This window comes from Nelusetta ayraudi, unplaced genomic scaffold, assembly GCF_046127955.1.
Source record: "Nelusetta ayraudi isolate G7.1 ecotype Tasmania unplaced genomic scaffold, CSIRO-AGI_Nayr_v1 ptg000042l, whole genome shotgun sequence".
Classification (NCBI taxonomy): domain Eukaryota; kingdom Metazoa; phylum Chordata; class Actinopteri; order Tetraodontiformes; family Monacanthidae; genus Nelusetta; species Nelusetta ayraudi.
In genome coordinates this window covers 21,338,655-21,351,990 of record NW_027466092.1, presented here as the reverse complement: position 1 = coordinate 21,351,990, position 13,336 = coordinate 21,338,655, and the positions used below count along the sequence as shown (strand labels likewise).

Below are 13,336 nucleotides of genomic sequence, written 5' to 3'. Positions count from 1 at the left end.
GGTTTTATCTGCTGAATGGAAGAAGAAGAAGAAGAAAAAAGCCTCACAATCAGCACTGCTATCGCTCCTCATCTCATGAAGATATCATTTTCGTCGGACGACAGCCGTCATTGCCACCGCCACACCTGAGCTTGCATCCAATCTGTCGTCTCCCAGAGTGCCACGCAAGTCTGTCGGACTGCGCACGGTCGCGGTGGGGAAAACAGAAGCAGGTGCGCCGGAAATTCGCATTGTGTCCCCTCCACCAGCAGGGCCAAATTTCCCCCTGATCCACAAGGACCGCAGAGCGTCTGCGTCTAACGCTTATTAGCAAATGTAAGCACACTGGCAGCAACAACCTTAAAGGTCCAGTGTGTGATATTTGGCTGCATTTATGATTTTTATATTGGTAAAAGCTAAATATAGCCATAGAAACATTAATGAAAGTGTACAGTTGCAGGCATTTGGTTTTCCTTTTGGGTGTGCAGACCACAGTAGTACACTGGCAAGGTCAGGAGGGGGAGATAGAGTGCAAAATGCAGCAATCTGAAATCTGAGCATTTGATGTCGCTGTTTCTTCTTCGAACGTCCAAATATTACACACTTAACCTTCATTAGCCAGGGGGACGCGGGTAAACATTTTAGCTTGCAGCCTCGTTTGCATATTCAACACCTACACTGGCTGCTTCCTCATGCGGGCAGTCGGGACGTCCGCAGTTTTGGGGAAAACCACTGTCTGAATTCCTGACCAATTTTTTTTCCACGCGTTCCGCCGCCGCGATAGCCGCGTGCGGTCGAGCTGCTGGTTTCCATTGCGACGGCGGTGAGCAAAGGAAATATAGATTACCACCAGTCTCACCCTACAGGCATCTCACACTCAAGCAGGCATGCATGTGCGACTAATGTTAGCGCACTACTTTGCACAATGGCGCGACTGTGCAGACCCCCGCCCCCGCCTCCCCGACGTGCCTGAAAGGACCCGGAGGCGGACGCATGTTGCTGAACACGAGCGTTGCAGCGCGCCGGCCGCGGGAAGCAACATCTGGCGCTAATGTGCTGCTTTATTGGAGACATCTGCGCGGAAGATGAGGACGTCAGCTAGCTTCACTGTCCACTCGTCGAGCCCGGGAATGATTCTGTTGACAGGTAAAACTTCACTCCCGGGAAAACTGAAATCACTCAGTAGCCCAAGAAATAGCTGAGTGGAGCCACCGAGACCCCAACCCCCACCCCACTCTTAAATTGGGACACATGTATAATTCATCAGCGGGAATCGGAACGCAGCCCGACTTTGGCTGACTTGGTAGTTATAGAGTTAGCTTGGTGGTGCAATGCGGCAACATTTTGGACATTTGCTGATGTGCGATGTGGGAGTGGGTTGCATGACCGAGAGCCTTGTGGTGTTGGACACTATGAGGCGAAAGGTGAGGAAATAAAGCAGAAAAGCCAAGAAATTGATGAATCCAAAAGCAAAGGAACTTCTTGGCCTCATGCTCACACATACAAGGTTACCAGCATGCACGGGTGATAATGCAACTCTGAGGTGCTGTGGAAAAAACAGGATTTTGTCAGTGACAGGAAACAAGTTGCAAAAAAAAAATAAAAAAATACTTCTTTTGACTCGAAAGCACTTTAGTTTTGAACGATGTGTCAGTTCCTTTACGCTTGACGATGCCAAGATTGGGAACGTGTGTCGGGCGGGATGGTTACAACAATGAAGAAGCTGATGACAGGGTGTGAGAGGGAAAAAAGAAATAAAAACCAAAACATCCAAAAGAATCTGTTGCAAATACCTGAACGTAAAAGCGGCAAGAGCGCTCTCTTTTCTGCAGCTGCAACCGGAAGAGAATGCAAGAGTTAGCAAGAGATGGACAAGTCAGACAACCGTGATTCCACTCGCGCTCCACAGGACAGAGGAGGAGGAGAGCAATGGGCAGATAGTGCAGAAATTCCACACGGTCTTGGTAGAAGGAATGGAAAGAACGCAGTTTAAGTGCAGGTGGAGTGGACCTGCAGTACGTGATGAGAGCTTTGTGCAATTATACCTGATAACAATTTACCATCATAATTCTTTGATTCTCTGTTCAAGCCAAAGGCAGAACAAAGATGTTGCATAAAGTGTACTTGTTCTAGAGCAGGAGTGTTAAACTCAAAAGCACAGTGGGCCAAAATGGAAAACAAACAAACCTCCAGATATAACAATGAACCATTTCACAAGCACCCAAACAAGTTTTACTTCTACCTGAATATGGAACAAGCAAAGCTTAATACTATACAATAAATAAGGTCATATTGCACACATTTAAAATCGAATTTCAAATAAAAAAAAAAAACTTTGCAGCCTTCTGATTTAAATTTCAACAGTAACCTTTTTCCAATCTTTATTTTTAAATAATACATTTAAAAAATAAAATAACAACAATAAGCCAAATAAACGTCCTGTCCTGACTGATGTGTGAAGATACCAGCAGAGAATTCTGGGATCAGTAGTATTCGCGGTACATCTGCTGTATAATACCGGCAGGCCCGCTCTAGTAGTGATTTTGTATTGCCTCGCGGGCCAAATATAATGACACTGCGGGCCACATTTGGCCCACAGGCCATAGTTTGACTCCTATGACCTAGACGATATGTCCCTGCATTTTATACAGACAATATAGACAATATTGTCTGTATAAAGACAATATATCCTGTTCTGATGGTAAACAAATGTTTCCTTGCTACAAGACCTATTGATACCTGGATATCGATCTGCTCCACACCAGTCTGTGCCACTAGAGGGGTGCTGACAATAATTCAGCACAGAAGAAAAATGACAGTAAGCTCAGGCTCCTGGAAGCTCAGGCTCCAGGAAGCGGCACTCATATGCTGTGTCTCAATTCAGGGACTGCACCCTTCAGACCGAGTGTCCTCCGTCTGAAGGAAGCGTTCTTCGAGTACCCCGCCTCCCCGGTAACCACTCGGGACGGTCTAGCCTTCGGCGTATTTCCTGGTTGCGTCGCCACCGTTCCCTCCGACTGGCCATCCCCGGAAGTGACGTTTTTATAGCATCAAGCTAACCATTGGTTAGCCATCTAACGATGCCGTTGGATGATCCAATAAGTAAAATCCTACGTTAAAAACTGGATACTTTATGTGAAACTTCAATACTTAAATTTATACGTCGTCTCTTTGCCAGTAGATGGCGCTAATTTCAGCTGACTTCCCAGGATCCCATGATGCTTTGCAGCAGCACGCAAAGCATCATGGGATACATAAGTACGCGAAGGATAGTAGTGGTGCATCCTTGGAATCGGCTAAAACGAGTGCGTATTTCCGAGTACGCATTTTGAGCGTCCTAAACACCCTTGGAAATTGGGACAAGCCTTCGCACACTGCTATGATGCAACTTCCTTTCAAAATGTGGACTTCAAGGATGCAGACCCTGAATTGAGACACAGCAATAGTGTCATCACTGCACTGCTGGTTAGCAGTGCAATATGGTTCATTAGATTTTTTTTTATCTTCCTTATTTGAGCCATTTGATGTGGTGGAAAAAAAAGTTTTTGGACACCTCATGTATTTGTGATGCACTGCACTGCGCTAAGAGTCAATCATAAGTGTCCGAGTGCAGTTTGTTTGAGTGCAGTCACCAACATTTACCCCCATACTGCACGTGCTCTGCAAGATGACGGCCCTTTGCAACATATCAATCACAAGAATTTTTTTAATTTTTTGTCTTATCAACAACAAACAACAAAATTATTCCAATTTGTTTGTGTGCCTCTGACACAGCCAAACCTTTAAGAACACGCAAACACACAAATCCTCTGGCAAATATGTAATGACAATAATTGGGATTGAGTAAAATTTCAAGGTTGTCCAAAAACTTTCTTCCACTGCTGTAGGCTTGTTTCTTTTTTAGTCGGCAGATTTTGTTGTGACTTGAATAAAACAACATGAAAGGCATCTAATTTACTCTCAGGGGCTGCGATGAGCGAGCCGGAGCCGACTGGAGCGGCTGTGCAGTTTCACCGTCAAGATTCCACCTCAAAAAGCGAAATTTGGTGCCGCGCGGAGCAGCGTCCTCCCCCGTGAAGGCGCCTCCTGCTCCACATCAGAGCCCTGTATTCTGCAAATGTCCCTGTCGGCACCGTTAGCTGCCAGCACTTTGATCATTGGGGAGAAAACAGATACGACACTGATATCACATTGGCCGACACAATCTTCGCTTTGTGCGCTGGCAGGGTGCATTGAGAAGGAAGAAACAGAATTAAGGCTTTCATCTTTTTTCTTCTCGTTATTTGCGAACTCTGTCACTCTGAGAGACGAGTCGACAATTTGAATGGAAGGAAATCATTGCGTGACCCCTGACCTCCTGAACGATCCTGCTTATGAAAGCTCTTAAGACAGGCCTCTTTTTATGGCTTTTGCCTTTTTTCCCCTCTAAATCTTTACAAGAGGCCCACGTGGATCTGGTCCCGGCGCTTGCCTCTACTTTTAATGCCGTCTTTTATTTGAAACCTCTTTTTTTCAAGAGGTGATATAAACTCTAGTTGGCCGTCGACGCAAATTTACCCATCACATCTCCGTCGGAGGCCTTTTGGCCGACTTTACTGCCTGCCACCTCTCCACCGGAGAGAAGCTGGCACTAAAATCTCAATGGGCACATCTGTGTCTGTGGCAGCAATAAAATAAAAATTGTCCCCGACCAAAAAAAAAAAAAAAAGAAGAAGAAAGCTATCAGAGAACAGGTGTTCATGTTCCTCGACAAGTGAAGCCGCTCCAGCAAATTAACGACTGACATTTTGAATTTCACTGATGTTTGCTTTTTTCCATTGGCTGCTCCGCAGACACCAGAAATTATTCTAGCTCGCCTTTCCAGAGCGCTCCAAAACTGCGCTCGCTTGCGAATAAATGAATTAGCTTGAGGATCCGGCAAGGAACAAATTGGAAAAGCGTAAGAAAAAATAATTTCTGCGCGGTTAGCGCCAACGCCTCTCAAATCCCGGCTTTTTCAAGTGAGCAGAAAACCAGGTGGCGGGCAAACGCGATGTATGGAAAACAACTTCTGAAGCACATTAAAGGCCCGGTAATAGCAAAAGGAAACAAAATATAAACAAAAACAGAAAACAAAGATGCGTGTAAAAATTTGCAATCACATCAAATACATTCTCACTGTTCAAGCTTGAGTGGCTGGAACTTTGAATAGTTGGTCCGTTTGACACATAAACCTGAAAAGTTGGAACGATTTTAATATAAATTCCTCTCGCTCTGATGTGACTCACCTTGTTGAGGCTGCGCGCTGCGCTGTCTTTGCCGCCTGGCGTGAGGTTCCTCAGCTGCACGTCCAGGAGGTCCACCAGCTGGACCATGGCCTTCACCGTGTAGCTGATGTCCCCCGGCTGCAGATTACGCTTGGTTTGCTCGGCCAGCTCGCGGGCAATGACTGCCGCAGTCTCTCCAGCTTTTAGCTACAGGTAGAAAAAAATACTCTCGTTCAAAGCCCCGCGGGTCCTTTATCTGTTTCGCTAAGAATGAACTTTGTCTCTGTTGTGCCTGCAAGAAGCAGCAAGGAGGAACGCCAACACATAAAACCGCATTGCCCCTTCAACTGCACACGCTGAGGCTCCTCAGCGAAGCACACACTGTGTAATTTTTTTTATTTATTTATTTTTTAAATCTCAGAGCAATTATGGCATCAATTGTGAGGGGTAAATGTATCAGTTAGGCTCACAGGTAGACAAAATTACTACGGGAGCATCTCATTATTGAGACTTGGAGCACTTGGAGTCAGAGTCACATGACATAAAACGCAAGACTGGAATTTTTGGAAGTAATTAAACAATGGCTGTGTCAAATAGTAATAAAGCATTGCTTCGGGTTACAATGTCACATAATACGGAAGACACTGAGGATGAAAAAGCTACATTTCCCAGAAATATGGGTAAAAATATGCTGCAGCTCTGCACAAATTAGACACACCTCTTTACAGTTCCGGATAAAAGTTATTCCAAGCAAAAACACACAGCACAGTCCAACGGATGGGCATTATTTGGGTCTTATTTGTGCCACTCAGAAAAATAAGTCAGAATTTGCTTGGTGGAACTGTCATGTGATATGGACTTTAAAGAAAAACAAGGACACAAGGCCCACAGCCGTTAACTAAAAGAAGGTATGTCTTATCTAGTCTGCGTAGTTTCTACATTAGTTTGGAATCATATGACCTGATGTTGGCCCATAAAATAAAAAGAAATGCAAGTTGCTGATTTTCCGCAAAAATACAAATAAAATGCCACTACGGCTCTCATGAACACAGAGGAAATAACCTGATTTGTCATCATTTTGAAAAACAGAGATGGCAGGTTGGGCCAAGCTTTCCAATAATAGCCTGAGCACAGGAAGGCACCGGTCAAAACAGGCCAATGGACATCCAGAACCTGCAGCAGCTAATAGAGGCTGGAGTTTGTGAGTCAGGCCAATTATGCAGCAAAAATCAATCTCAGCAGAGGAGTCGTACTTCGAGGAACATGTCTGCCGAGGTTCTCCTCCTCCTTTCCTCCCTGCTCTTGTTTCCTAATGAGGGAGTTTGGCTGTGCAGGACAAACATCCCTGTTTTCTTTTTTTTTTTTCCTCTCCCACTTCCCTTCTTCTCCCTCTTATCTGGTGGCATTGTCTTTCTTTTCGGACACTCTCTCCTCTCCAAGCAACCATTTGGTAATGAGCAGTGACACTTACAGGACAGGATCTAAAATAACCAAGTGCCAGATAAGTGCTCTGAGCCTCTGACACATTGATCTTCATTAACGCCTTTCTGTCTCCACACCGTGTGCAATGTGTGAATTTTACAGCAGCCTAGTACTTTTCCTTACCAGAAAAAGGAAGACCACATTTCTTCGACTCTAGTGCCAACGATATTGCTACAAGAAAGTGGCCTCAGCGACGCGTTAACAAATAAAACTAGATTAACTTGGCAAAATAAAAGCCAATTCTCTAACCTGACACAGTGGATTTCAAGTGGGAGGTCGCGGAAAATTGGAGAGAGGAAAATAATATAAAAATTCTAATAAATAATAATTACAAAATAGACAAAGATAATTTGATTAAATTATCTTATTATTACTATAATAACATATAATATAATCATTGTTAAATCATTATTATTTAGTCTAATCTATTATAATATATCATGATTGCCTCCAAGTCAAAAAACATTGTTCATAGTGTTGAGTGTGTGATGTGCCAGTTTGCACCATTTATCAAGGTGGTTTGCTCCTCAAGCTAACATTGTTAGTACACAATAGACTAGGGTTGTTACATAGAGACCAAAGGAACAGACAAACAGCCCAACAGTGGGAGACAATGCTGCAAACAAACCTTTGGCCAACTAAAGTAAGAAAATAGGAGGCAACATATATTGAGAATGGCCTTCTAGCCATAAAGAAAAATGGCCATCAACATGCTAGTTGATAGTATTCTTATTCTAAACAAATGTAACAATTATTGGATAGCAAATAATGGAGGGAGCAGGTCAACTGATGATTGGATAAATATTTTGGACTGTCACAATATGTCACTATGTCACTATGTCCACAGTAGAGAAGCAGCCTTAGTGGCGTTCTCTGCTCTTCTTCAGATGAGAACATGTTGTCTGGTTCAGATCAAAGTGAGCACAGGCTAGCAGCCACTTCCTGCGTCTGTCATAGCTAAACCATGGCTCCACCAAAAAAAAATGCTGATTCAGCCAGTCATGCTCTCTATCCTATGAATCTTCTGAAGAGGATACCGACTGCAGTTCACTTAAGGATCTGCTGCAGTTCAGACTTGAGAGGTTAGCTGTATTACCTGCGTTCAGCACCGGAGCTCCCCTTAAATGCCGCAGCATCGCCTCATCGTCCCTGCGGCTCGCGGTTTTCCCTCCACAGCAGCCTCATCCTCAATCCATATCTTCAAACTGTCAGCCTGCTTAATAGGCCGAACTCTTTGCCGTCAAGTGGATCCTAAGTGCTATAGTGTGCACGACGCTGAGTTCGACCGACACACACGCACAATTCACACCTAACAACATCACCTTAAGACTCATAACCCGGAACAGCGAGTCTCGCTCGGAGGAGCTATTTCCACTTTTGATTAGACTCTACTGCAGATTTTGAGGATACGGGGCGGTTTAATGGGTAAAAGGGAGGATGGGAGTCCTCAGTCTTCACAGTTTGGGAATTAGGGGCAGCGGCCGACTGCTGTATCACGCAGTCAGGCAGAAAACACTGTGAATCTGGAGTCGATTAGACAGCGCGGTCGCGTTGGGTTTGACTCCCCACGCCGGGGGAACAAGCGTCCAACTAATCCATCACAGCGACTGAAGAACTTCTGAAGAGATTTTTCATAATAAGCCTCTACAACCAAATAGAAAAAATCTGAAGAAACAACAAGTCAGAAACATCCACATGTCTGTATGTTACCTTCTGGCTGATGAGGTTGACCCACGGGGAGGTGCAGTTGCTAAAGTCAGGTCCTTGGGGGTCCCAGTATCCCTCCGGACCAACGCACAAGTATGAGGCCACGCCTACAGAGAGAGAGAAAGGAAAGGGGTGGGGGTGGGGGATTGCACAGGACTCAATTAAGCTAAGCCATATTTTCTTCTTCCCCAATAATTCGCCTCCTGCTTTGAGGGGCGATTAGCTGCATTGTTTGGAGCCTCGTTGGCTAATTACCAAATTCTTCTGGGTCTCTTCTTGTTTTGTCAAACTTTTGTTTTTTTCCTTCTCCAACGAGCAGAGACCACGGCGTAAATGCTTGATTAATGATTAAATTAATGGCTGTTGCTGGAAGAAAAAGAAAATAAAATGGAATTGGATGTTTTTTTATTTCTTTATCTCGCTGCGACTGAAATGAAGGCACTTCACTCGAGGCCGGCCCAGCTTCGCCCCGCCGCTGCTTGTATTGAATCATTAAAAAGTCTGACAGCGTCTGAGCTCACTGTGTGTGTGTGTGTGTGTGTGTGTGTGTGTGTGTGTGTGTGCGCGTGTGTGCCACAGTGAGGCATGAGAAATAAAAAACACACCAAAATAGGTGCCAATTATATCTGCCACAGCTGAATTTATCAGGAAAGGTCAATTAAGTGGTGGAGGTTTGGGGCTGAGCCGGGGAACGGCCGTCTCACAAAGAGCCGTCTGACAGCAGAAAGCACATGGAAGGGATTTTTTATTTTCTAGAAATAATTAGGTTTTAATTGAAGATAGCTGTGCAACCGGTCGTTTGCTGGCTGGGACTGCAGTGAGAGCGGCGCGCCTGCAAACAGCCTCCGACTTGTCAGCACACGCGGAAAATAAGAGAATAAATGGCGTCAGCGCTGACACCAAACCGCCCTCGCTTGCACTCGAAGGCAGGGCCAGTCGGCCGCCGTAAGCAGATATAACTTTTGATTGACATATAATTTCCTCCTCCCGATCCACCTCGGACAGCCTTTACGTTTGATGGGTTTATAAGATAAGGGACCGCCGCCTTTGCTCCTATATACCGAGGAGCATGAAACGAGGAAGGAAGGGGAGGCTGGATGTCGGAGCTCGAGGAACATTGGGACAGCGGGAAGCTGGCGCAGCCGCGTTCCGCTGCTGCTGCGTCTGAAGAGCGGCGGCTTTGAAGACGGCGCTGAGGGGAGATGGCGTATGCACTCCTCTTATCTTGCCTTATGACGCATCTTGGCGAGGTCTCAGCGGGTGCCGGTGTTGCCCGTTAATGAACCCTGTACCCTGCCTGCCTCTGTGTGTGTGTGTGTGTGTGTGTGTCTGTGTGTGTGTGTGTGTGTGCGCGTGTGTGTGTGTGTACAAGTGGTAAGCCGATTGATGAATTGAACATATTTTTTTCCAGGCTTCCAGCCAGATTTGGAACTATGATGTCACTCCCCAATCTGGAGTAATTTGATACATGGAAAAAAGACTTTGCCTTCAAAAAAATAATATTATTGAACACATAAATAAACAAATAAATGAATGAATGAATGAATGAAAATTAACAAATGCAACTGATTTGCATCTCAGTCTGTAATAATGCATTACATAGCGACTGGGTTGCTTTATTTATGCAGCAGTGCTGACAAGTCAATGCCACATGTGCCAGTTTCTAGGTTAACTCTCGGCACAACTTCCTCATTAATCCCTCTCTTGCCACTCAAAATTTCATAAACGCAGAGGGAGCCAAAAAAAAAAAAAAGAGAAGGAAAATGGGACAATATTGTTTGAAAAGACACAGCACCCAACTTAAAGGCTGAAAATGCACTTCTGGAGTGCTGAATGGCTCCAACGTGGGATCTTTATATACACAAAGAGAACTCTTGCTGTTCTTAAGCCAATACCCCCATTTCCCCACCACACACACACACACACACACACACACACACACACACACACACACACACACACACTCAAGCCTCACCTATGGTTCCAGATGGACATGGCATCTTGGACATGGTACCCTGTTTGGTCCTGGGCCAGGACACGTCCATCATCACCAGGGGAGTGCAAGACTCCACCCTGGTGGTCGGCAGGTTGGAGGAGGACAGAACCTGGTCCTCATTGTCTGGCAGCAGGTTCTCCACCAGGGTCTGCAGCGGAGCCGCCGCTGTGGTCGTGGTCCGCGGCCAGTAGGCCATGGCGGTCGTCGTCAAGGGCCTCCTGGCGGCGGTGGAGGTGGTCCAAGCGGGTGTGGATGTCATGGTGAGAGTGGAGAGCCGGGTGGTGGTCCTGGTGCTCACGGTGGTCGTGTCCATGTACACCATGACCGAGGAGGACGTTTCTGGGGAGGGAGGAGCAAAACAAAAGCAGCGTGGGTAGAGTTAGAAACACGGAAATAGTGAAGAATGTACTTCAAAGTCGCTCAGAAATTTATTCTGCTGCCGCTGAAAAATATTCCAGGCAGAGTCCTGCCTGTCCTCCATGTGTCAGTTTTGGAGAAGATAGTTCAAATAGGATCAACTGGAACTGGCAGGTGTGACTCTGATAGGGCAGATGTTGTGTCTCTTGTGGGTCTCCTGCTGGCTACGCGGATGCACACACACACACACACACACACACACACACACACACAAAGACAGGCGGTTATCTAAATCGAGCTGTAGAACATCACTGCGCCGGCAGAGTGTTTGCTGCACACTATTTCCAGATGAGCCGGGAAACAAAATGGGAGCAGCAATTTCCTACCCGTGGTTCCCCTCCAGGGGGCGCCGCCTAATGGCACCGTTTATTTACGCCGTAGGGGACGCGGGGCTATGACACAAAGGACGAGTCAACACACAAACAGCCCCACTCATCCGCTCTCTCTCGCTCTCTCTCTCTCTCTCTCTCTCTCTCTCTCTCTCTCTCCCCCCCCCCCCTCGCTCTTTCTCCACTCAGAACGATCCGACTGGCCGTCATCAATCACTCTCTGCTCATCTGCTCCGTCCTTTCACTGTCCCATCCTCCACCGGCCCCCAACGGGAAAATAGAGGCCCCAGATCAAATCAGCTACACGTTTGGTTTTTGCTAAATGAGCAGACTTGGTGCAACCACAGAGGGTCAGAGAACAAGCCTGCAGTTCAGAGAGTGTGTGTGTGTGTGTGTGTGTGTGTGTGTGTGTGTGTGTGTGTGTGGGGGGGGGGTAGTTCTACACCAGCTTTATCTTGATTTTTTTCTTCGTAGTATCATTTTATGCACAATAATCCAAAATATGCTGCAGTGATGTTAATCGATGCTGCGATATTATTATTGCATGTGGTAGGGAGGGATGCAGCTCACTGCAGACCTTCTAAATAAGCTCCCAAGGGGGGAGAGAGAGCACCCTCTCTCTCCCTCTCTCTCTCGCGTGCTCTCTCTCTCTCTGAGTCTTCTGCAGAAAGCAGGAAAAAAAAAATGCAATTTGGGATGGGCGTTGTTTCCGCCCATCACCGAGATGCAATCAGAGTGACAGTGGTGACAAATGGCCCCAATTTCTAAATGAAAGGGGAGCAAAGTCGAAAATTTTAATGAGTGTGGTTTTTCACATTTGGCCGAGGCGGACGTCCACCGGACAGACACGACTGCCGGAATCCTGCTCCTCCATCATAAATCTGGATGCTAAGGGAATAAAAAGACTGTAATGAGCGGCAGGCAGCAATGACACAAAGCAGCGCCGCCGCTTATCAGCATTCAGCATTTAGCGTCACTCAGAGACAGGCCCCACTTGATTAAATTGGGAGAAAGCGAGCCACCGGCTTGATTGAGCATTTGTTTGCTTGGCCCGCTCTCCGAGATCCGCAGGTATCTCGGACTCCGTCAGCCTACTTTAACTACAGCACAAGTCTAATTGTCTTTGGAGGGGGGACCCGCAGCGAAGCCCATCCATAACTTTGGAATTTCTAAAGGGGTGGAAAAGCAAACAAATTAGAAATTATAAATGGTGTTATTAGGTCGGTGCCAAGCGGTTGCAAACAATTCCAGTGTTTTCATTGCAGCCCCAACCCTCCACCCCCTGCTGGCGGCTGACAAAAAAAAAGCCCTTTAAATAAACAAAATAAGCAAAGCATCCACACAGATTTCAAAACAGACAAATGAAAAGAGATGCTCAGGTAGCTGCTTAACATCCCCGCCAGTCCCGGGGACGCCGGCATTTACATTCCGCAACCACCAGCACACATCATCAATCTGCGAGGCAGCCTGCAGATCCCTCCCGCTAGAATGATCGCGCTAATATGGGCGAGAAATATCTTCAAGGACGGCAGTCTGTTTACCCATTTATTTATGGAGAAACTTGTTTAAGAAGTGATGACAACCTCAAATGTGCACCACCCTGCGTCATCGATTTGAGCACTAAGTGAAATCAGCCCGGTGGTGCTCGCAGGCAGCGCAGGGTGAAGGGAAATCTCATTGTGGAAAATTTCCACGCCAGTATCGGGGTCAGTGAAGGTGACAGTGCAGTGGCTCAGATAAGCTGCTGGACTCAGGTGGAGCTGTTAGGATAAGGGAGCTATTGTAGCGGTCCGGCGCCTGATACAGCAGTGACTGTTGTTTGGGACTGGATGGGGCAAAACGTGGAATCAGTAAAAAAAAACAAGATACACATACATATACATATATTTGTATATATATATATATATATATATATATATATATATATATACATACACATACATATACATATATATATATATATATATACATATATATACACATATGTGTTTGTGCACAGTTATGAATGAATATATATATATTGTACTGATTACGTATATGTATGTATATATGTATATATATATATATATATATATATATATATATATATATATATATATATAAATACATATACATATACATATATACATATATGTAATCAGTAAAATATATATATATATTCATTCATAACTGTGCACAAA

At 45.5% G+C, this 13,336-nt stretch overlaps 1 protein-coding gene across 6 annotated transcripts in view; it reads right to left on the bottom strand.

Annotated features, from left to right (window-relative positions):
* The window catches only part of LOC142894212 (adhesion G protein-coupled receptor L3), a 172,285-nt gene that overhangs the window by 54,757 nt on the left and 104,192 nt on the right, over positions 1-13,336 (bottom strand). For 3 of the 6 annotated variants that reach the window (XM_076035476.1, XM_076035478.1, XM_076035480.1), the window contains exons 6-9: positions 10,390-10,749; positions 8,418-8,521; positions 5,247-5,432; positions 1,773-1,811 (exon numbers count right to left, since the gene is read on the bottom strand). In XM_076035476.1, the coding sequence (XP_075891591.1) occupies positions 1,773-1,811; positions 5,247-5,432; positions 8,418-8,521; positions 10,390-10,749 (689 nt within the window). The remainder of the gene's footprint in view (positions 1-1,772; positions 1,812-5,246; positions 5,433-8,417; positions 8,522-10,389; positions 10,750-13,336) is intronic. The other 3 variants (XM_076035479.1, XM_076035482.1, XM_076035481.1) reach the window with 1 other exon arrangement.